This window comes from Schistocerca serialis, chromosome 10, assembly GCF_023864345.2.
Source record: "Schistocerca serialis cubense isolate TAMUIC-IGC-003099 chromosome 10, iqSchSeri2.2, whole genome shotgun sequence".
In the NCBI taxonomy this organism is placed as follows: domain Eukaryota; kingdom Metazoa; phylum Arthropoda; class Insecta; order Orthoptera; family Acrididae; genus Schistocerca; species Schistocerca serialis.
Genome location: NC_064647.1, coordinates 67,820,388 through 67,846,063, shown reverse-complemented (window position 1 = coordinate 67,846,063; position 25,676 = coordinate 67,820,388). Strand labels below are relative to the sequence as shown.

Genomic DNA, 25,676 nt, shown 5'->3' with positions numbered 1-25,676 from the left:
CTGGACGACGGAATGCGAACGCGCCTTTCGCCAGTTGAAATCGGCGTTGCTTTCTAATACTTGCCTCACGCCTTTCGATCCCCAGAAACCCCTTTTGTTGATGTTAGATGCATCGGATTTCGGGATCGGTGCTGTGCTTGCGCACAAAGTTGGCTCCCATGATCGCCCTATTGCCTTTGCGTCCCAATTGCTCTCGTCTGCGCAAAGAAATTACTCGCAGATAGAGAAAGAAGCTTTGGCTCTCGTGTTTGGTGTTACTAAGTTCCATGATTTCTTGTATGGTCGTCACTTCATCATCATCACAGACCACAAACCTTTGACATCGCTTTTTCATCCGAACAAGCCTGTACCTCCGCGTACAGCGCAGAAATTCATTCGCTGGTCTATTTTCCTCTCGCAGTACCGCTACGATATCTTGTATCGGTCCACTGCTAAGCACGGAAACGCCGATGCGCTGTCCCGTTTGCCTGTTGCTGAGGATAAAGCATTCGATTCTTCCGAATTTGCTTGCCTGTTCATTGATTCGGAAACCGATGAAGTGGTCGAATCGTTTCCGATTGATTTTCGTCGTGTAGCTACAGCCACCGCTGCTGACCCTGTCCTTGCTACTGTTTTGCGTTTTGTTGCTACGCAATGGCCTTTGCAAAGTCTCGGATCGAGGATCCGTTGGTTCGCCGATTTTTTGCTCACAAGGAGAGACTTTTTGTTCGACGTGGTGTTTTGTTGTTGCGTTCTGATAATGATCGGTCCCGAGTCGTGGTCCCACGTTCGTTACAGTCCTCTGTCTTACGGCTTCTTCACCAAGGACATTGGGGTATAGTGCGAACGAAACAACTTGCTCGTCAGCACTGTACTTGGTTCGGAATCGATGCTGCGATTATGAATATGTGTTCTTCTTGCATGGCGTGTGCCGAACAACAATCCGCACCGCCGCGGAAAGTCTTTGCATGGCCGAAAGCCACTTCCCCTTGGCAACGCTTGCACATTGATTTTGCTGGTCCATTCTGGAATGCTCGATGGTTGGTTCTGGTCGACGCCTTCATTAATTTTCCTTTTGTTGTCCGGATGTCTTCCACGACGTCATCTGCCACCATCCAAGCGTTGTCTGCTATCTTTTGCATTGAAGGTCTTCCGCAGACTATTGTTTCCGACAATGGCCCACAATTCATGTCCGCAGAATTTCAGTCATTCTGCCAGGCCAATGGTATTCAACATCTGCCATCCGCGCCGTTTTCGCCTCAGTCAAACGGTGCCGCTGAACGATTGGTCCGGACCATCAAGTCACAGATGTTGAAATTGAAAGAGTCGCATTCTCGGGAGGACGCATTGTTGCTCTTTTTGTCTTCGTATCGCTCTCAGCCCCGAGATGGTCGCTCGCCGGCTGAGTTGCTCCACGGTCGTCCTCATCGCACCTTGATGTCTTTGCTGCATCCGACGCATCAGGTTCCTGTGCAGTGGCAGACTCCTGCTTTTGCTCCAGGCGACGTTGTATTTTATCGCAACTATCGAGGTTCACGGCGTTGGCTCGCAGGGCGCATTCTTCGCTGCCTCGGCCGCGCGATGTATTTGGTTTTGGGGGCCTCTGGTGAGGTGCGTCGGCATCTCAATCAGCTGCGCCTCTGTCGTCGCACGGGTTCTGCCGCTCCCCGTCTGCTTTCAGCGACGGTGCCGCCCGGTCTGCGCCCTGGGGACCCATCTACTAGCTCGCCTCATCCCCAGGTGTTACCGACGATGCCTTCCATTTTGCCCCATGGCGACGCGCCGCCGCAGCAGCCGCCGCCGCCGCCGCCGCAGCCGCCGGTACTCCGGCCGGCGCCGCCCGCATTCGACGCTTCGCTGCAGCCGCCAAGCGCCTCCCAGGGTCACGCGCCGCCGATCGCTTCCCGTGACCAGCTGTCCTCCGCCATGGAACTCCCGCTCGCTCCGGACCACATGACGTAATCGCGCGTCGGCTACCCCGACGCAATGGAGGTCGACCCTTCGGCCCCTCTTGTCTCTTTACGAGCGCATACACCGCATGTTGACGTGCACCCTGGACTAGGTTTTCAGGCGTTTCCTAGCTCCCCTCGGACCGAATGGCCGGGTGCGGGTGGCACAGCCTCGCCTGTTGTTAGGCTCCCCACCTCCTCGCATACGTCAACATGGGGTCCTCCCCACGGTGGGCGGAAGCCTTATCTCACGACCGTTCGCCGATTTGCGGGGGAGGAATGTGGTGTCACCGCCAGACACCACACTTGCTAGGTGGTAGATTAAATCGGCCGCGGTCCATTTAGTACATGTCGGACCCGCGTGTCGCCACTGTGTAATCGCAGACCTAGCGCCACCACAAGGCAGGTCTCGTGATACGAACAAGCACTCACCCCAGTTGTACGACGATATTGCTAGAGACAATACGGACGAAGCCTTCCTCTCATTTGCCGAGAGACAGTTAGAATAGCCTTCTGCTAAGTCCATGGCTACGACCTAGCAAGGCGCCATTAGCCTTACCTACTTTGAGAGTTATAGTATAAATGTCTCAAGAAGAACGCTGTATTCATCTCATAATAAAAGTTAAGTATAAAGCAGCTACGTACTTTTCTTGCTACCATTCAATAGTTATCCTGTTCCAGACTTGACGCCCGTTGGCGTGTGTGTACGCATGCCTTTCTTTCAATCGGCTACCTCAAGTGGCGTAACAGTCTTGTTACTTCACTACAATGTTCCTTGACAGTGTTCCATTACGAGCATAATCTGACACCAGCACACTGTGGCAGGCCTATAAACCATTCAGCATCACCTTGTCCGATTGTGCTTGGCTCTTCACTGATGTCCACGAGTGTTCCTGTGTTGCTTTGCTCGTTTGTACCGGTGTCACAGTGTGGTACATTCTGCAGTTGGTAACGGAATTTTATGTTTCCTTTAGGCGCCAATAGCGATTGCACAGGACTGGACAGACTGAATAGTGCGTGTCTGTGTTGAGTTACACCTCCAGTGGCTCTGTACCACGAGCGCTCTCTGCCGCCACAACATAGGGTGGTCGGGGACAGCCGTGCAGTCCACTCCCAGTTGGAGCCTCTTCGCCAAGGGACACCACACAGTAGTCTCATCCATGTTGACACTGATATCAGGATCCTAATTCTTGCTGCAATATTTCTAATGCGTCTTCGTTCTCTTCGAGAAATAGAAGTTAACTAAACCTTCTGCTTTCTGAATTTTTTAAAGAGGACATTGAAGGCAAATGGGTATGATAGTTATTTAATCGACAGGGCTTTTAGGCAGAATATTTATACCGCTAATAAGAATAACGACGAACCGCCTTCTCACTCCGTCAGGTTACCGTTCGCTTCTGGGGTCACTGACCGCATGAGCAGAATTTTAAAGAAAAATGGTATTCAGACATCTTTCTTTAGTCAAAACAAAATAAAAGACTTTTCCGACGGAAAACGGATGCAACTGATTACCTCCACAATGCAGGCGTCTATCAAGTGTCATATGGCTCCGGCAAAGTGTATATAGGCGAAACGGGAAGAACTGTTAACGAACGCATTAAGGAACACGAACGGCACATGCGGCTAAAACAAAGTGCAAAATCGGCACTAGCGGAACATCACGAGAACTGTGGCTCTGACATCGATTTTAATAACGTACGTGTACTGGCTAAAGAAACAAACATTTATAGAAGAAAGGTCCGAGAAGCGGTTGAAATTTCTAAGAATTCGTCTAATTTCAATAGAGATGACGGCTATAGGCTTCCGGCATCGTGGCTCCCCGCCATCAAGGAAGTAAATACTCGGCCGCCGTGTGTGAGCGGCATAAACAACGCGCTGCAAGTCACCTCGGCGGACAATAATATTTTGGGTAAACATTCCCCCTCTCTTGCTCTGTCCGTTTCATATCTAGCCACTGATGACGACCAACCAATAGCGGTAACAGGCATTTCAACCAATAACCCTTCTCCAGCATAAGTGTGCCTTTCTATCCAATGACGATGACCACCAATGGTATCCACAGGAGATGAGCTACCAACGTCTCTTCTTCTGTATTAGCCTATGACTATGGCCCACCAATGGTAGCCATATGAATTTTAACCAATACTATGACTTCTCCAGCAGGAACGCCAGAAAACTCCTCCTTTATATGACGACGCGACACTTGTCTCTGACAGTTTTCTAGCTGTAGTGGACGCCAAAAGGTCCTGAGGAAGATCGGAGCAGAGGGGTCGAAACGTCAAACATTTTAGAAGAAACATGACGCGGCCTAATAACCCAGAAGATTTTAAATTCAGTGACAACGGCCACGGAAGCCTGCAGACTTCCATACTTCTGCTTTCTGTCTTAATTTGTACACTAATAATTTCCGCTGCTGTCCAGATTTCCTACGGCGACAGTTGCCACCCTACTCTGTAGTCCACCTCCCCTTACCACTGTTTGCGAAGTTATACACAACATATAACGAAAAGCCCAGCATTAGACCTTCGTGACTGGGCAGATAATGAAATCAGCTGGATTGGTAATGTCACCACTCAAAAGCCAGCAACACCTCTGAAACTGTCTCGGTATGGCAGTGTTTTAGAATGGATGTCAGCTGTTTAGGAATCCAGTGGCTGGCGACATTTGTCACGCACAAAGTGCCGTGCAGGATGTTGAAAGCTAATGCATGACAGATTTTTCTCTTTCTCCACTGTTGCTTCGATTGTGATACACCTGTCTGCGAGCACCAGGGCTCCACTCCTCACGCGATTCCGCGGTCATCAGAGAGGAATGGTCTGCTAGTTTGTTGTTGGCCATTCAGACTTAAATTAACACGCCGACAGCGTGTGCGCCTGAACATTGCGTCATCTGTGTCATACTGCCGTACACTGTCGCCGTTCACACGAAGGAACTCAGCGTGGAGTACTGCAGCGTTGTTGTCCTTCAATGCAGGAAACGAAATCCTGAACGATCCCGTACAGGGTGTCCATAATTTATATTTACAGCTTGAGACTTTAATACTTTTTAACTATACTAGATATCAACATACGGTTTTGAACATGTGAAAGAGAATTGAAAAATTTTGTTTCCTCATTCATACACATCCACTTGTGCAACCTTAGCGGCACATATAATATCTGCTTGGAATGCCATTTCTCTCCGTGTACGATTCAAGATCTCCACAGTGGCGTGTTCAAATGCACTGCGAATGCGCGCCTACACGTCCTGTAGGTTTCTAACCTTCGTTCGGTACACCAGATCCCTTATAAAACGCACAGCCAGGATTCTAGTGGTGTGAAGGCAGGGGATCGTGGCGGACACCGAATTGGGCCATCTCGTCCAATACTATCTTTCGCCTAGAAACTAATGGATATTTAGAGGCCAGTAGGGTGGTGTCCTCCATCATGTTGGAATATGAAATCAGGTTACAGGGGTTCCAATTGTAACACAGCAAACTCTTGTAAAACGTCGAGATAATGACCGCCGTTGACGGCAGACTCGATGAAAAAGAATGGACCAATGATGCAGTTGTGCATTAGTCCGCACCAGATATTCATCTTTGGGCTCTATCCTTCCATTTGACGTGCAGCATGAGGGTGCTGCGAACACCATATACGAAACTGAATTGTTTGCAAGATTGAAACGTTGCTCCATCGGAGAAACAAGTCTTTTCCAAAAAGTCATTGCTATCGTCAATCTTGCTTAGCACATCCACTGCAGCCTGTTCCTGCTGAGCCCTTAATGCCTGAAGCAGCTGGACCTCTGATGCTAGAGATTGTGCACTGTCGATCGTCTCGTTTCCACCTCTCTGGCAGCCGCACGCCCTGATTTCGTCGGACTCTTTACAGCCACCTGCCGTACATAGTCCACGTTGGCGCCTGATACAGATGGGCGACTCGCAGCCTTTTTACGGGGACCACTACCTGTCTCCATAAACGACGTGGTGGTGGTTAGTTGCCCCCCATACCGTGTTGGAAAGTTTCGCTGCGCTTGCGTGTCGGACGTCGTCTGTGTGAACCACTCCACACACTGATCTTTCTCATGTAGCGTCCACATTGTATCAGGTTTTCAGGGTCACTTCTGCGTCAAAATTGCATCACCTGGAAGATGAGTTCAAAATGGTTCAAATGGCTCTGAGCACTATGCGACTTAACTTCTAAGGTAATCAGTCACCTAGAACTTACAACTAATTAAACCTAACTAACCTAAGGACAACACACACATCCATGCCCGAGGCAGGATCCGAACCTGCGACCGTAGCGGTCGCTCGGCTCCAGACTGTAGCGCCTAGCCGGCCGAAGTGTCCGCGCGGTTCTGGCGCTGCAGTCTGGAACCGCGAGACCGCTACGGTCGCAGGTTCGAATCCTGCCTCGGGCATGGATGTGTGTGATGTCCTTAGGTTAGTTAGGTTTAACTAGTTCTAAGTTCTAGGGGACTAATGACCTCAGCAGTTGAGTCCCATAGTGCTCAGAGCCATTTTTTTGTAGCGCCTAGAACCGCACGGCCACAACGGCCGGCAGAAGATGAGTTATCTTATAACATGATGGAGACCACTTATTAATATCTAGTATAGTTTTAAAGTTGTTTAAGTCTTCAACTGTAAAGATAATTTATGCACACCCCGAGCTTTAACATTGGGATGCGCTAAGAGATTCTCTGACGCAAGGATTCCAGACATGCAGTTGCAGATATGAAGAAATTAATTACCTGGACCTATTTTTGCAAGGTGGTAATTAAACTGCACAACTTTGGCATTGGGAGACGATTGTTCTGTATCGAAAGTGCGCTGTTTTTGACGAAGTGAGTAAAAGCAGCGTACAAAAAGAACTTGGATGTCAGAATTTATATGTAAGCGTCCGATTCGTCGATGTTGTGCAAGTAACACGACTTTCAGATTTACGTAGCATTCTTCGAAATCCTTGCACATAGGTCTGTTGACGTTTCTCGCTGGCTCCTCTTTACCAAGCCAGGAGAAAATTCCAAAGGTGAGCACTGATTGCCGACGACCAGCATAAAGGAAAACTGCTATTTCCTCTCCGATTAGTAGCAACTGCAGACGTTTCCCTTAGTGGATGTATCATTTGAATGCGTAGTGTCTGTTCCTTCGAAAAAACAGACGCTCCGGGATGATGATGGCATTGAAACAGAGGATGACACTCGTAAAGCTGAAATACCAAACACCTTTTTTCCAAAGCTGTTTCACAGGGGAAGACCGCACTGCAGTTCCTTCTCTAAATCCTCGCACAAACGAAAAAATGGCTGACATCGAAATAAGTGTCCAAGGAATAGAAAAGCAACTGAAGTCACTCAACAGTGGATAGTACATTGGGATACCAATTCGATTCTACACAGAGTACGCGAAAGAACTTTCCCCTTCTAACAGCCGTGTGCCGCAAGCCTCTAGAGGAACGGAAGGTTCCAAATGATTGGAAAAGAGCACAGGTGGTCCCAGTCTTCAAGAAGGGTCGTCGAGCAGATGCGCAAAACTATAGACCTTTATCTCTGACGTCGTTCTGTTGTAGAATTTTAGAACATGTTTTTTGCTCGCGTATCATGTCGTTTCTGGAAACCCAGAATCTACTCTGTAGGAATAAACATAGATTCCGGAAACAGCGATCGTGTGAGACCCAACTCGCTTTATTTGTTCATGAGACTCAGAAAATACTAGGTACAGGCTCCCAGGTTGATGCCATTTTCCTTTACTTCCGGAAGGTGTTCGATACAGTTCCGCACTGTAGTCTGATAAACAAACTAAGAGCCTATGGAATATCAGACCAGCTGTGTGGCTGGATTGAAGAATTTTTAGCAAACAGAACACAGCATGTTGTTCTCAATGGAGAGACGTCTGCAGACGTTAAAGTAACCTCTGGCGTGCCACAGGGGAGTATTATCGGACCATTGCTTTTCACAATATATATAAATGACCTAGTAGATAGTGTCGGAAGTTCCATGCGGCTTTTCGCGGATGATGCTGTAGTATACAGAGAAGTTGCAGCATTAGAAAATTGTAGCGAAATGCAGGAAGATCTGCAGAGGATGGGCACTTGGTGCAGGAAGTGGCAACTGACCCTTAACGTAGACAAATGTAATGCATTGCGAATACATAGAAAGAAGTGTCCTTAATTGTATGATTATACACTCCTGGAAATTGAAATAAGAACACCGTGAATTCATTGTCCCAGGAAGGGGAAACTTTATTGACACATTCCTGGGGTCAGATACATCACATGATCACACTGACAGAACCACAGGCACATAGACACAGACAACAGAGCATGCACAATGTCGGCACTAGTACAGTGTATATCCACCTTTCGCAGCAATGCAGGCTGCTATTCTCCCATGGAGACGATCGTAGAGATGCTGGATGTAGTCCTGTGGAACGGCTTGCCATGCCATTTCCACCTGGCGCCTCAGTTGGACCAGCGTTCGTGCTGGACGTGCAGACCGCGTGAGACGACGCTTCATCCAGTCCCAAACATGCTCAATGGGGGACAGATCCGGAGATCTTGCTGGCCAGGGTAGTTGACTTACACCTTCTAGAGCACGTTGGGTGGCACAGGATACATGCGGACGTGCATTGTCCTGTTGGAACAGCCAGTTCCCTTGCCGGTCTAGGAATGGTAGAACGATGGGTTCGATGACGGTTTGGATGTACGGTGCACTATTCAGTGCCCCCTCGACGGTCACCAGTGGTGTACGGCCAGTGTAGGAGATCGCTCCCCACACCATGATGCCGGGTGTTGGCCCCGTGTGCCTCGGTCGTATGCAGTCCTGATTGTGGCGCTCACCTGCACGGCGCCAAACACGCATACGACCATCATTGGCACCAAGGCAGAAGCGACTCTCATCGCTGAAGACGACACGTCTCCATTCGTCCCTCCATTCACGCCTGTCGCGACACCACTGGAGGCGGGCTGCACGATGTTGGGGCGTGAGCGGAAGACGGCCTAACAGTGTGCGGGACCGTAGCCCAGCTTCATGGAGACGGTTGCGAATGGTCCTCGCCGATACCCCAGGAGCAACAGTGTCCCTAATTTGCTGGGAAGTGGCGGTGCGGTCTCCTACGGCACTGCGTAGGATCCTATGGTGTTGGCGTGCATCCGTGCGTCGCTGCGGTCCGGTCCCAGGTCGACGGGCACGTGCACCTTCCGCCGACCACTGGCGACAACATCGATGTACTGTGGAGACCTCACGCCCCACGCGTTGAGCAATTCGGCGGTACGTCCACCCGGCCTCCCGCATGCCCACTATACGCCCTCGCTCAAAATCCGTCAACTGCACATACGGTTCACGTCCACGCTGTCGCGGCATGCTACCAGTGTTAAAGACTGCGATGGAGCTCCGTATGCCACGGCAAACTGGCTGACACTGACGGCGGCGGTGCACAAATGCTGCGCAGCTAGCGCCATTCGACGGCCAACACCGCGGTTCCTCGTGTGTCCGCTGTGCCGTGCGTGTGATCATTGCTTGTACAGCCCTCTCGCAGTGTCCGGAGCAAGTATGGTGGGTCTGACACACCGGTGTCAATGTGTTCTGTTTTCCATTTCCAGGAGTGTATGATAGCGGAACAAACACTGGTAGCAGTTACTTCTGTAAAATATCTGGGAGTATGCGTGCGGAACGATTTGAAGTGGAATGATCACATAAAATTAACTGTTGGTAAGGCGGGTACCAGGTTGAGATTCATTGGGAGAGTCCTTAGAAAATGTAATCCATCAACAAAGGAGGTGGCTTACAAAACACTCGTTCGACCTATACTTGAGAGTTGCTCATCGGATTGATGGAGGAGATAGAGAACATCCAAAGAAGAGCGGCGCTATTCGTCACAGGGTTATTTGGTAAGCGTGATAGCGTTACGGAGATGTTTAGCAAACTCGAGTGGCAGACTCTACAAGAGAGGCGCTCTGCATCGCGGTGTAGCTTGCTGTCCATGTTTCGAGAGTGTGCGTTTCTGGATGAGGTATCGAATATATTGCTTCCCCCTACTTACACCTCCCGAGGAGATCACGAATGTAAAATTAGAGAGATTCGGTGCGCGCACGGAGGCTTTCCGACAGTCGTTCTTCCCGCGAACCATACACGACTGGAACAGGAAAGGGAGGTAATGACAGTGGCACGTAAAGTGCCCTCCGCCACACACCGTTGGGTGGCTTGCGGAGTATAAATGTAGATGTAGATGTAGATCTAGATGTAGATGTAGATCCCATAGCTGTAAACCACTGTATGAAACTTGAACGAGGATCACTGCTGTCAGCTGCAGCAGGTCATTAAGCGGAATCAGCGGCGACGAGTGAAAATGTGTACCGGACTAGGATTCGAACCTGGGGTCTCCTGCTTATTACGCACGTGGGGTAACCACTGCGTTGTGGGGGACACAGCGCTTTAGCAACTGCACGATGTGGTAAACATTTTTGCTCGTCACCGCTGATCTCACTCAGTGTCCTATTGCATCTGACAGCAGGGATCTCCCTTCAGTTTGCGTATAGTGTATCGTATTTCTGTCTCAGATAGCTGCTAAAGGGCAAAAAACGCCGTGTGCCTAGGGCTTCCCGTAGGCCTGGTGCAGGTCTTTCGAGTTGACGCCTCTTCGACGACTTTCGTATCGATTGAGATGAAATGATGATGAGAAGGACAACAACCAGTAACCGAGCGGTGAAAATCTCCGACCCAACCGGGAATCGAACCACGGCCATTTGGTATGACATTCCGTCGCGCTGAACTCTCAGCTACCAGGGGTGGACAAAGGCCAAATCGTTTAACCAAAAAAAGTCTCAGATAGTCTCTAAAGTCTCCACTGAAGTATGCGATGCGCTTCAAAAATTTTATTAAATTTCATAGAGCGAAGATAATGACAGTAATATAGGAGGGATGAAAAGTTAAATACGAATATACACACCACCAGTCACATATAATGGATAAAATATGCTATATAGTATGTCGCAGGGCAGCTGGACTGATTAACTCTAAACCATTTTTATCTCCAACACAATATTCATGAACGCAAGCAGCGATGATGATTAGATCTTTTGTGTTTTTTGATACAAATGAGCATACCAGACACATATTATTTTTTACTTTCAAGAAAATTTATTGTGATTTTTCCGTTTTAACGAAAAGAACTACAGTGCTTTCTCTTATTCACTCCGTACCTGTCCGACGCAAGCATCTACTGATTTCTTACTCACATCCGCAGATTGACTTTCGCCTGTTCCGGCAATTTTCTACCAATCAATTTGCTTTTCTATCAGCATTTGTGCTATCCGTCTGTTGGATCCCATAACCACCTATGACATCTGTTTTATTCTATCAGCAACATTACATTCCTTCCAGGCAACTATGCTGTTCACGCAACTCATGTCACCAAAGACAGCCGAGTCGTAAATTGGAAAGAACACATAGAAAATATAATGGGAAAGGCAGAACACTAAGACGATGCAGGAGGTCAACTAAAGAGACTGCCTATACTAGGCTTTTCCGTCATTTTTTGGAGTACTGCTGCGCGGTGTGGGATCCTTACCAGGCACGAGTGCATGGAGAAAGTTCGAAGAACAGCAGCACGTTTTGTGTTATCGAGAAGTAAGGGACAGGGTATCGCGGCCATGATACAGCATTTGGGGTGGACATCATTAAAACAAAACCGTTTCTCGTTGCGGCCGGATCTTCTCACGAAATTTCAATCACCAACTTTCTCCTCCGAAAGCGAAAATATGTTATTGAAGCCGACCTACATAGGGAGAAACGATCATCACAATAAAATAAGAGATATCAGAGCTTGCATGGAGATGTGTAGGTGGCCATTTTTTCTGCGCGCTGTTCGAGAGTGAAATAATAGAGAAATGATGGTTCGATGAACCCTCCGCTGGGCACTAAGTGTGATTTTTTCAGAATATCAATCTAGATGTAGATATAGATGAAAGTATTCTGAACTGCTTGCGCCGAAGTGGAGGGTTCGCCAACTGCCTTCTTGGTTGGCTAAAAGACCACCTAGCGGAACACGAGGTTATTCTAGCAAATTCGGTCGCATCTAACGCAAAAGATCCAACCGATTTGCTGAATTCCTCTGGGCTGGAGGAAGTGTAAATGTTTAAATTTTGATCCTGTCCTGTACGGTAGCTACAATATGTCCATCGTTCCGATAGGTGTACAAATGGTCGCTAGGCCAAAGCCTATCCAAGCCATTTGACTCCTGGAGTTCAATGGAATCCACCGGGAAAGGGGGTGGCATAGTGATTAGCACACTGGACCCGGTTCCAACCCACATCCGGCCATCCTAATTTAGGTTTTCCGTGATTTCCATAAATCACTTCATGTAAATGGCAGGATCGTTCCTGTGAAAGAGGATGGGACCGATGACCTCACGGTTTGGTTCCCTCCCCCAAAGCAATCAACGAACCAGTGAACAGAACCCGACGCATGAACCCTAAATAATCGCATTTTCGCGGGTGGCTTTTTGAAACGTATTGGTAACGTGCGCTTTGTGCGTGGACCAACTTTAAACAGGACTCAATATTTTAGACGTAAAAATATTTTATTTCAAAAAACTCATTCGTAATCAGGTAAATACCAAACTACTTTTAACAGTTGAACAGAAACTATGTAGTATAACTGAGAAGCCAGAAGCATCTTCCAAGCGGCTGCCTTACTAATTCACTCAATTAAATGTAGATGGCATTAGTGTGAATAGCATTAAGCAGTATAATGGTAGTTTGTTGTTAATAGAATACATCGTTTCGATGATGTATTTGTGTCTGTTGTGTACATAGTTCTGTGTAGCCAGCGTGTAGACAACTTTCCCACTAGAGCGTGCCCCGCTAAACACTACAGCGCAGGCGCAGCGCTCGTCCGTCTCCGCACTACGAGATGGCACTGCCTTAGAGACAGACCAAATTCTGCTTCCACCGATCCGCGAATTAATATGTCTCGCAGCCAATGAGATTGCTGCTAACGTAGAACCTTTTCTCCTCGCGGATCACACTCGCGCAGTGATACCTGAACGCTCGAGGTATCACAACGAGTGTACAGACCTCCGATTAGTCAGTCTGCATTAGTCTGTACCAGTCTGCATTAGTCTGTAGTCAAGTTTCAGTCTGCGCCTAGTAAGATTATCATATTCCCGTACATAGCCAGAAGATAAATGAATAGACACTTTGTCAAGTATCAGAGATATGTGAGAATAAGATTAACGTACCAAGACCAAAGGAACTTCAGATTGTCAATTGTAAATAGCATCCAGAATCTAGTTAAGTAATTTCTATGCTTGTTATTATTTTAATAAATGTGTGTGAAAATTAATCAAGTTCTGTTTGAAGTTGGTCACCGTCAATCTGCTACTCTAAGCGTACAAGTGGCATTTCTATCGTCTGACCTAACGGCAGAAGATAAACACGCCACGATAAGACCTCGAGACATATTGCTGACACTCGCCTACTTCTTTAGAGAGACAAGTCAAATAATCTGATGGTGTGTGTACCGAAGGTCTTACAGTACGCACACCATAGTGTCATGTTAATGTATACCTTGATTCGTTCCACATACCTGATGTGTCACCTTGTTGATGGGATCTACGGAACACGACGAATAAAAAAAAAATTAACACCGGCATCTTGCATAGCGTGGCTACCATGTGTAATATTACTTTTTAGGAGGAAGGATTGCTTCACTTGTCATTTTACTGCGTCGTTCTCAATGCTGGGCCTCAACAAGTAGCAGTTCTCCTTTCGCAACGAACTCGTCGTATTCGTCTTCGTCTTTCTTACGATTAACTCGTATTAGATAATATACCTCTACTTAGCACGCCAACGTACAGGGAGATTTTTTTCCACCGTGTACAAACTCCAGGGATTAATGGATAAGAGGATACGGAACAAAAACGGTCTAATGAATGTATTTCCGGCAATGCATGGTTTCCATGCTAGAGACCATTCATTCGATCTTACTTTGTTACAGAGACGGCAGTCTAATAGGCGCTCTACCACGCAGCCACAGTTACAGTATGCGCGGTCTCCTAGAGGGCGGTACTGTTCCTCACACACCATGCCCTAGCGCACTCTCTTGTGTCCGATTCACTTGTCTTTCTGACTCAGCTTGTAGTGGCTGTGATACAGCGTTGTACACAATGGTTCCGTTTTCAGATCGAGAGCTTACAGATATGATGTTTACTTACGAAAAGGCAAATGGCAACGGGTGGCGGGCAGTAAGATTGTATCAGGAAACAGGAAATCATGAAGGACGTACCGGAAATATTCGGACACCAGACTTGGGAGGAAAATGTGATTCATGCTGTGGAAGGCGACCGCCGAGTCAGAACCAGGCAGTTGGGCCGCAGGTACAGGGTAAGCCAGGCGACCGTGTGGAACGTTCTCCATGACAGCGTGTGCAGGGCTTACTAGCGACAGACCTTCCACATCAGGAGCAGTTTTATCACGGATTTCTTCACCAGGAAAACCACGTTTCCGGGATTTGTGTCATCCGTGCTATTCACAGATGAGGCCACCTTTATGCGAAGTGGTATCTTCAACTTTCATAACAGTCATCTGTGGAACTGTATGCGAATCATCAGCATCGGTGCAGCCGCTATGTGTGGGCCGGGAAAACTGCCGACGGTGTTTTGGGACCAGTCTTCCTTCCTAACACGCCGGAACTATCGGCGTTTCTTGCGAGTGACTTTGCCTCCCCTGCTAGAAGAAGAGCCATTGATGATACGAAGGGCTATGTGGCTGCTACACGACGCTGCTCGAGCCAGCTTCGTCGTTAACGTCCGGAAACATCTCAATTGAGTCCTCCCTGGTCAATGGATGGGACGAGGGGATCCAGTTACACAGCCTGCTCGTTCATCGTATCTCAACCCGTGCGATTTCTGGTTATGGGTCCATCTCACGAGTATCGTGTATGCGGACTCCATTCCAGATGTGGAGACACTGGAGCAGCGTATTCATGCTACCTTTGACGATGTTCGGGTGCAGCCTGGCCGATGTGAACCTATCAGACAGAACGTGCTACGGCACGGCGACGCACGCACTGAGGCACATGGAAACGATTTTCGACACGTACTGTAACTATGGTTGCATGGTACAGTGCATTATAGATCGCAGTCTCTTTAACAATGTATGACTGAATAAATGATCTCTAGCCCGTAAACCATGAATTTCCGGACAAAAGTTCATTAGACCTTCTTTTGCTCCCTATCCTCTCATCGATTAATTCCTAGAATTTGTAGGTGGTGGAAAAAATCATCCTGTTAAAGCGAGAATCACAACTATAGATATTGGATGTTTTTTATTGATACTGCGACCAATCAATGTGCAATGATTTTTGAAAACGTATTCATTCATCCTTTAGCTACGTTTCGAGCGGCACCATGACCTTCAGAAGCTTTATGTTGTGCAGATGGTCCAGAAAGCCGCAGGACTCGTGATCTCGCTGAAAGTAGGTGCCATTTATATTGATCCCGTCGTTTCACACAAAAAAATAATCGATTGTGATGTCGTTTTGTCAGTTACACGTTATACATGCTTGCAAAAATGAACTCACTGTTTTTTTGCTATTACTGGCGGCGCACGAAATTTACGCTTGATAGGTAAGATTTCGAAGTGAGATGTAACAATGAGACAGATATAAGCGTAAGCACTGTAATATTTACTATTTAAAACAGCTGTCACAAGTAGGGGAAGTCAGGCTATAATGACATACCCGGGTAAAATAACACAGTAAGGCAGTGGACGAAACCAACTGAGTGGGGCCACCTGCACTAAGCTGTATAGAAAGGCCGACAGGCGACCCTGTTCCTACGTATGTGGCCATGAGCTTCCAGCTTGGTACTGTGAACGAAAAACTTATAAGTAAGCCTCCAACTTCATTACTTTTGTTCACATATATTCATTTATTATTAGTATAGTATTATATATAGCAATTGAGCAGGATCGACACGAAAATCCCTTCACTTGGGCGTTGATTCCCATAGATTTCGCAGTCGAAAACGACAGTTCACAGTGGGACGAGCAACAGGATGACGTTATTAACAACGTAAAGCACTGCTCAAGGCCCCCCCCCTCCCCTACTTTCACCGAGACCACGAGTCCTGCGGCTTTCTGGACCATCTGCACAACATAAAGCTCCTGAAAATACCCACCGTCTGAAGGTCATGCTGCAGCTCCAAACGTAGCCAAAGGATGAATGAATACGTTTTCTATACTATGGTATAGTACTAGTATAGTATTATTAGTATTGTAGATAATTACGTTACCTTGTGAAGCTGTGTTTTGGGAAGCAGGAGTTTCTGCTAGAGGACGCAGTAGTTGAACGTTTCTCGAATGAGTCAAAGAAGGCGTTTCAGGCTGAAGTGATATGTGATATACCATGTATCACGGTAAAATGTCACACTATGCTGTTTTACCCCGAAGTGGACTCTAGTTCTAATCTGTGTGACCTCTGATGTTAATTAAGCTGATTACTTTACGTATCTGTTTAAATTTAGCAACCCGAGTAAAATGACGTAGCAAGGTGGGTCATTATTTAATAAAGTGAATTAAACGAAACATTAAACATGAATTAACAAAAGTGCAATGACACAGAAGTGCAACGACTTTACATAGGCCAAATGTAAGTACGTAAATTTCCCGTTTCGGATGGTAGGCAATACAGTAAGGAAATTGTCTGTGCAGTCGGGATGCGGTGCAGAGGCGAGATGTGACAGCTGCGGACGTCGAAAGCATTCGGAGTTCCGCAGGCTACGCCAGGAATACGAAGAAAATGTTCAGTAGTGCTCAGAAAGGACTGCCTAGATTCCAACCAACTTTTAACACTGCTTGGAGTGTTAACTGGTTCAACACCTCAAACTATTTCAGTCACACATGTTTGGTTTGACATTTTGCATTTCAAATATCCGAGAAAAGCAAAGAGAAAAGTTAAGTTTTGACAAGAAATATTGTACAAAATAGACCTTTTTGGCAACAACATTGATGCTTCCGAAGATTGTCACAGTTCGCACTGCTTGGAAATACAAGAGTGTCGAAAACCCGGGGATCACTGGATACGGTATCAGCAGTGTATTTTTGGGCACACACTGAATGCGCTGGATAAGACACAGAATAATAAACTTTATTTGTGATGTCTGCAACTAGATGACATTGGTGACGTCTATTTGTTCAAAAACGGAACTAATTTTGTTGTTTCGTAGATTCACCTTCGTAATTTTACTTTCAGTCTTCACTTTTTGTACGAATGAACGGAGAAACCTTCATTGATACTGCTGAAGAATTGTTTCAGGAACAGTCTTTTATTTGTTAAGCACAAATTTGTTAAATGAATCAGATGTCTAATTTTTTCTTAATTTCTTACTTTATTTTAGTCCTATATCATTTTACCCTGACATCGGTCTAAAATGACACGTTATGTACTTTTCACAAAAATGTCACAAATCTATGATTCATATTGATTTAAAAACATGGCACCAAGATTGTAAAACCTGCAAGTGAATGAGACACGGTTCTGATACAAATTTTATTTAATATCATGGTTTACGAACCAGTAACGACCTAAAAGCAGAATGGTACGTCGTTTTAGCCGGGCTTCTCCTACATGACAGAACTTACGAACTAAAAGCAATCGTAATCTATCTCCATGTAAAGAGTAGTGTACTATCGTTTTGGGGCTTCAAAACAGCGTACGGCGTAAGTCTGTAGCGCCACCTCCCCTTATTTTTTCTTCCATGGTTTATTATGTATAGTTACGACAACATCTACTCATGAAAATAAGTTTGATTTTATGATCTTAAATTCGTAGGCATCTAGAGCGTAGATGCAGTAAATACAAGAAATATGATTATATTTAGCGTACACAGTCGCAGGTTCAAGGTCCATAATGGACAAGATAGAAGCATAAATATCAAACTCTTCCGACATTGAGGTTGCTTACCGTCAGGAAAGCTGAGACAGCTGGCTATTGGAATGGCGTCATTGGCCGCCTGTGAGTAATTAAAAATGAGAAAGTAAATAGTACTGTTTTATTTAATGAAGTGGTAAGTGTACACTGGTGGTATTTTACACAACCGTAATTGATTAAGTATTGGTTGAACTTGCAGGATTTAGATGTACATGAACCACAAGTTTATCTCGTCACGATGAAGTATGGGAAATTTCTCTCTCGTCAGAAGGTTTCTGCGACTTCCCCTGATGCTGTTGTTTGCTGCACTGCTGCTGGCTGCTAGCTGCCGTACCGGTCGTAGAGTTTCTCCCAGAAGGCCACCCGCTCCTCAAATGGCCGCTTGGCTATGGTCAGCCCGTCGCTGGTGATGTGCAGGTAGGACTGGTCCTGCTCCGTGAAAGGCGGCCATGACACCTCCGGGTCGGTCACTTTCCTGCGCACACCAAAGGCAAAGTTCCTCAGAAGCAGAAAAAGACATACACATAGCAGAAATAAGCTCAAATTGTTCAAATGGCTCTGAGCACTATGCGGCTCAACTTCTGAGGTCATCAGTCGCCTAGAACTTAGAACTAATTAAACCTTACTAACCTAAGGACATCACACACATCCATGCCCGTGGCAGGATTCGAACCTGCGGCCGTAGCGGTCACGCGGTTCCAGACTGAAGCGCCTTTAACCGCACGGCCACACCGGCCGGCCAGAAATAAGTAGTTCTTGTAGGTGCTTCAAGAGATACGTCTGGAGTAGGATGATGTCTTATTCAGCTTCGACGTCACGTCTTTCACTCGACAGCGACATGGTGAAACCGCATCGACACGCGCTCACCACCACTTGTTTGGTTCTAAGAACAGACTGATTGAATCGCTATGGTCCCCTCTAGAGCTACGCATCGCTAGCATGAACAGAGCAATACGAGGAAACAACTTTCGAAACAACGTGCTCGAAACGAAAGGCGTTTGATACACACTGCACAAAAAAACGTGTCACCCGCGAGGTAGGCGGCACTTCAAACAGTAAGGTGTCGACAGATGTGGAAGAAGGCCACAGCTCACACGTTCATTTGAGGTCTTAGGTGCGTTAAGGAAATCATATTGGCACCAATTTCTCCACAAGTCTGGCTAAAGCTATCTCGGACGTCTCACAGGATGGGAAGGTCGTCGCGTCCTCCCTTACCCACATTTCAGCCCTTCTACTTTGCAGTGGATGTCGGAATGCCGACACCCAGCGTTGAAATCAGTCGGGTTTCTTTTGGGTGGTCAGGGAAAACATGTCCAACACGCAATTGAGCAGGATCGACACGAAAATCCCTTCAGCTGGGCGTTGATTCCCATAGATTTCGCGATCGAAAACGACAGTTCACAGTGCGATGAGCAACAGGGTGACGTTATTAACAACGTAAAGCACTGCTCAAGCCCCCCCCCCCCCCCCCCCTTTTCCCGTGGGCGAGTGAACCTACTCCAAGGAAGATCGTGGAGATGCAATCCCAACGTACGTTGTATGACGCATTTGGAGTGCAAACCGACCACATTTATTACTGTTGTGTACATAGTTCCGCGTAGTCAGCGCGAACACAACTATCCCACCAGAGCGCGCCCCGCTAAGCACAACAGCGCAGGCGCAGCGCTCGTCCGTCTCTGCACTACGAGATGGGCTGCCATAGAGACGGACCAAATTCTGCTTCCGCCGATCTGCGTATTAATATGTAACGCAGCCAATGAGATTGCTGCTAACGAAGAACCTTTTCTCCTCGTGGATCACACTCGCGCAGTGGCACATGAACGCGCGAGGTATTATAACGAGTGTACAGACCTCCGATTAGTCAGTCTGCATTAGTCTGCACCAGTCTGTACCAGTCTGCATTAGTCTGTACCAGTCTGTACGAGTTCTACATTTGCCTGTACCAGTCTATAGGCGAGTTTCAGTCTGCGCCTAATAAGATTACCATATTCCTGTACATAGCCATGAAGATAAATATATATACTTTTGACAAGTATCAGAGATATATGTGAGAATAAGATTAACGTACCCATACCAAAGGACTTCAGATTGTCAATTGTAAATAGCCTCCAGAACCAAGTTAAGTAATTTTTATGCTTGTTATTTTACTAAATGTGTGTGAAAATTAATCAAGTTCTGTTAAAAGTTGGTCACCGTCAATCTGCTACTCTAAGCGCGCAAGTGGCATTTCTATCGTCTGACCTAAAGGCAGAAGATAAACACGCCACGATAAGACCACGAGACATAATGCTGACACTCGCCTACTTCGTTGGAGCGACAAGTCAAATAATCTGATGGTGTATGTACCGAAGGTCTTACAGTACGCACACCACAATTACGCTGGGTGGAAGCGGTAATGACAGCTCAAAACTATTCAAGATGTCCAAGCCTCTATCAGGTTCATTTATATCATGCTGAACAAAGGTTGGATGTTGTCGACTGGGGGACGAGTGGGGCTTGGAGAGCAGGGGAAGGGCTTTAGACGGACATTTTGCCTGACAGGAAGGGGAGGGGGATGATTTAGAGGGGCCCTTTGCTGTTTCGTTCACATGTAGCTCAGTGTTGCACTCTTCCGCGATCATGGCACTGGAGGGAGCGAAACAGGAGGGCTGAAAGAGCATAAACAACTTTTGCTGCTTCAGATCTCGTCCACATTTTGCCTAACGGTTTTGAACGATCCCTATTCGTCCCAACTACCAGAGCGGTGCCTTCACGAGCACACCGATCGGCACTAGGAAACATTATGTAGAAGGCATTGAACCACACGCGGCTGTGACAAGAGAAGACCAAGACACGCCATGAGGCAACGCTCCGACAATGCCCCTTGGGCAGCGTGCACACAGGCTGTCTTCTCACGCTCTCGAGCTCAGTACCTCAGTACGTCGCGTCGGAACTCAGTTCGCACTGCACGTCAGAACGTCGCACTGTGCTCTAGCCTTACAGTGATAATCGTCTCGCACCGTAGCTAGCTGTTAAGGAACGTTAGCTATTGTACATAGTTGTGATATGGACACGGAGAAGACTGAAGAATTAGTACATGTTATTTGATTGCTTTTAACCACAAACATGATATCGGACATCACTGAAGTTAAGTACTCAGTGGGTTCCTGTAATAAAGTGTATTTTAACCACGTATGAATTTTGCGTCGTAATGAGAGGACACTCACGTATCATACCATCCTCTCCTCATCCAGTCAGGAACCACAAAACTTTACAAGAGGGCACAGCCACAACAAGAGCATCAATCGCGGTCATACTACACTCCAAAGGGTTCGGACCACGTTCAGTCGGGGTGCAGCCCCACGATGGCCTTAGAGGTGGATTGGGTCTGGATCGTCTCGGGAGTGTAAGCAATGACGAACGTTGTCAAGAACGTCCCCTGTTGCTCATTGCACTAAGAACTGTTGTCTTCCACCGCATGAGAACTGTTGTTTTCCACCGCGAAAAATGCGAGAGTCAACGCCTCAAGGAAAGGGGTGCTTTCATTGACGGCCTTTATGCCACCGATTGAAGACATAAAGGTTGTATATGAGACCACTACCATTTTATTTTTAGCACTTTTATTTAAAAAAACAATGATTCAAATGGCTCTGAGCACTATGGGACTTAACATCGGAGGTCATCAGTCCCCTAGAACTTAGAACTACTTAAACCTAACTAACCTAAGGACATCACACACATCCATGCCGAAGCAGGATTCGAACCTGCGACCGTAGCGGTCGCGCGGTTCCAGACTGTAGTGCCTAGAACCGCTCGGCCACCGCGGCCGGCTTTTATTTTCACTAGTCCGTCTTGATCACAGATTTCTTTAGACTTTATGACCGGTTTCGGCTTTTCGTCATCTTCAGATCTGTCGTAAATATAAATACTGTGTAAGCGACCAGGTTCAATTAATTAAGATTAAATTTATACAAGTCTTAGTGATGCATGAAATATAAAATATCAAATATTTATAGCCATGTATGGCAGTCATACGTACCGTTAAAATATTCTGATATAAATCATAGTCAAGTTAAACATGTGCGTGCTACCAGGACTTTCATAAATTTTACATCGGTCAGACAGGAAGAAATTTCCAACTAGTTTTAGAGAACATACATTTAATCAAAACAAGAGCGCTTTCGGTACACATCTTGACAGAGAAAGACATGTAGGACGTATAGATAGTAATATGAAAGTGTTGCATAGGGCGCCAAAGGGATAATTAATGAAACTGCTGGAAGAAATGCAGGTTTATGTGCACAGGAAACAGCAACCGGAATTATTGCTGAATGAACAGAAAGAGTTTAACCTGAATGCTTACGTTGATATATTCGGAGACCTACTAGTTTGAGTAGCATGGAGCACCCCAGCGGATTGGCCTGTGCCGGCCACCGGCGACAAAGAGACTAGGCCGTCCTCCGTGAGCTCAACCGCAGGAAAACAAGAAAGTCATGCAGAGAAGCCACGACATATTCGCAATCGATACTGCACTCTAATATAATATCGATTATCAATTTTCTATTTTTAATTAATGGTCACTAATTTATTAAGTGTGTTATGGTTTCGTTCACTGTTAACTAATCTTAGGATAGAAGATTTTGTGATTTTCTTATTTTTATTTTAATTTTATACTTTTTATACTGTTTTTAATGACAGACGCTCGTTTAGCCAAGGGGGAAATTTTTTTTTAACTAAAGACAATGCATACCGCATTTTAATCTTTATGTTGACGACACTGGTTTACTAGGTACTCTGGATAAAGTGCCCTCCGCTGGCATTAGGTTTTTGTATATATACTGAATCAATCTGAGTTTAGCACGCACATATTTAATTTGACGATGATGTATATCAGAATATTTTGACTGTATGTATGACTGTCATACATGGGTATAAATATTTTATATTTTATATTTCATGTATTACTAAGACTTGTATAGATTTAATCTCAATTAATTGAACCTGGTCGCTTACCCAATATTTATATTTACAACAGATGCGAAGATGGCGATCAGCCGAAATCTGTCATCGGCCACCTGTAAGAAAACCGTGTGATTTCAAAGCTGTGCGTTGCGTACACTGACCTCTGTTGTAGAAGTGTCGAAAGAAGGGGTGAAATGTGAACAAGAGGGTGTGTGACGACCATTGCATAGTACGAAACGTTCACGGTGGCTTTGGGCAGGACTAGGGTGAAATTTGTTTCCATTGTGACATCACTGACCCACCTCACACCTCACAGCTCACACGAACTTCTGAGCTGTGGACTATTTTCCGCATGTGTCGATAACCTGCTGCCTGAAGCGTGGCAGAAGTCAATCCTTTTGCATCATCCAGAAGAAGGGTTCAACCACCTCTCAGGTTAATCTCAAACTTATACGTTGCTGTAGGAGACAATTACAGGGTTTCCAACATTGAAACTTTTTTGTGCAGTGTCTATGTGGACGCCACGTAATTGGTTTGGCCGCACACTTAAGAAAACCGACAAGAATTCCTGTGCCACTTTAACAGCATACACGACAATTTGAGGTTCAGCAATGAGGTGTACAGAAACGAATACCTACCGTGATTCTGATAAATATTCCTGGTGGCACGCTGGGACATTCTGTCTGCAGCAAGAAGATTCACACGGAGCTGCACCTAAACACCAATAGATGCCTCCATCCAGCGCAACACAAATTTGTGTTCAACACCGTGACACAGTCAGCGTGAGCCATATACCACAATCAAAGTCGGCCTGCCGAATTACAGCTCTCCAGCCGAACAAGAAAGAAAAGAACGCAGAAGAAGAAGAAGAAGCGACTGGCCTTCCTTCCGTAGCCAGCGCCCCCCGCATCTCAAGGTTACCAGGATAATGGAGAAGCACAACATGAAAATACTTTTTCGGTCAGTGGTTAAAATCAAGAATATGGATGGTTCAGTGAAGGACCAACTAGGACTACAGGCATCTGGTGTCTGTGTCCTCAGTTGCGGATGTGATAAGCAGTGCATCGGCCAGATGCAGCGATGCACTTCGCAGCGCTATTCAGAACAGGTGACGAGCGTCAACATCGGCTAAACCGACTGGTAAAACAGTGGCTGACCAAAGCATCAACGATGGACACACCTTGATTTTGAACATGCAAAGGAACTTGCTTCACTACCAGTAAGTATAGACATCGATACAGAATGCAATAATACTAAGACCTGCATCATCAACGCAGCCTCCTGAAGCACTTGATAAAAAGAAGAAAACAGATGGGGAAGAACGACTCAAATTTTGCCATGCAGAAATTTTAAAAAAGGCATTAAAGAACAGCAAGTAACATATTTGAAGTCTGTACAGACAAACACATCAGATAGCTGGGAAACATACAAAATAAAAAGCAACGCCGCGGAACAAATAGCGCACACACGAATTGTGAGACATGTTCATAAGTGGCTTACAGCACGACGTACACGAAAGACAACAGTGTGCATACAAAGGAGGAAGGAACACACAGAATATGTTGTGGGGAAGGCCAACCAAAGACTGCGTTTTATTGGCAGGACACTTAGAAAATGTAACAGATCCACTAAGGAGACTGCCTACACTACGCTTGTCCGTCCTCTTTTAGAATACTGATGCGCAGTGTGGGATCCTTACTAGATAGGAATGACGGACTACATCGAAAAAGTTCAAAGAAAGGCAGCACGTTTTGTATCATCGCGAAATATGGGAGAGAGTGTCACAGAAATGATACAGGATTTGGGCTGGACGTCATTAAAAGCAAGGCGTTTTTCGTTGCGACGGAATCTCCTCACGAAATTCCAATCACCAACTTTCCCTTCCGAATGCGGAAATATTTTGTTGACGCCGATCTACATAGTGAGAAACGATCACCACGATAAAATAAGGGGAATCAGATATACGAGATTGGAATAATAAAAAATTGTGAAGGTGGTTCGATGTACCCTCTGCCTTAAATATGATTTACAGAATATCCATGTAAAGTCATGAAAGCCTTGAGAAAGGAAGAAAAATACACTGCCTCACTGAATATTATACACAGTGAGCAAAGAATAGATCACTATACATCCTTATAGTTTACATAGAAGGACGAATATGAGATAGTATGTATAATGGAAAGTAGATCCAGCTACAAGTTGATCTGGAAGACATGAAGAACAGGAAAGCTACTGGAATAGATAGAACAAATGCAGAACTAATGAAATATGGAGGCTTACTACTACATGAAAGACTTTTAAAATTAACAAATGGATGTTGGACGAACTGCAAGATCCTAGACGCTTGGTATACAGCAAAAGTTCTCACTTTTCAAGAAATAGAAACGTAATGACTATAAAAACTACAGTGGCATGTGTATCTTTAACACTGGCTACAAACTATGTTCAAAGATAATCAATAACCGCATGAAGAGTATCACGGAAGCTATTATTTCTAAAGAAAAAACGGATTTAGATTAGTTCGTTCACGCACAGACAATGTGTTTGTAATTTAAAAAATTGTAAAAAACACAGAGTACTTAAAACAGAAACCCATATGGTCTTTATTGACCTTTAGGAGGCTTTTGACCGTATGAGCCGTGACATTCTACGGAAGAATATGTCCCACTGTGAACATCCTTATTACCTAATACACGTAGTGGACTTTTTTTTTACAAAAATACGCCAGTGTAAATAAACGCAGGTAGGAAATGACTAGAAGAACTAATTATTAACCAAGGTGTTACACAAGGGTGTTTGCTATCACCTACCTCTTTTTAAATTTTTGCTTTGACTTCATTCTTCGTAAAGGTAAATGTAAAGTAAAAGGAACTAAGGTAACGAATGAGGAATGCTTGAACGTAC

General features: G+C 45.8%; 1 protein-coding gene across 2 annotated transcripts in view; it reads right to left on the bottom strand.

The window, feature by feature from the left end:
- The window catches only part of LOC126425164 (esterase FE4-like), a 346,217-nt gene that overhangs the window by 198,270 nt on the left and 122,271 nt on the right, over positions 1-25,676 (bottom strand). The window contains exon 10 of one of the 2 annotated variants that reach the window (XM_050088116.1): positions 18,288-18,306. In XM_050088116.1, coding sequence (XP_049944073.1) covers positions 18,288-18,306 — 19 coding nt within the window. Of the gene's footprint in view, positions 1-17,955; positions 18,307-25,676 lie in introns of those variants that run through there. The other variant, XM_050088115.1, reaches the window with a different exon arrangement.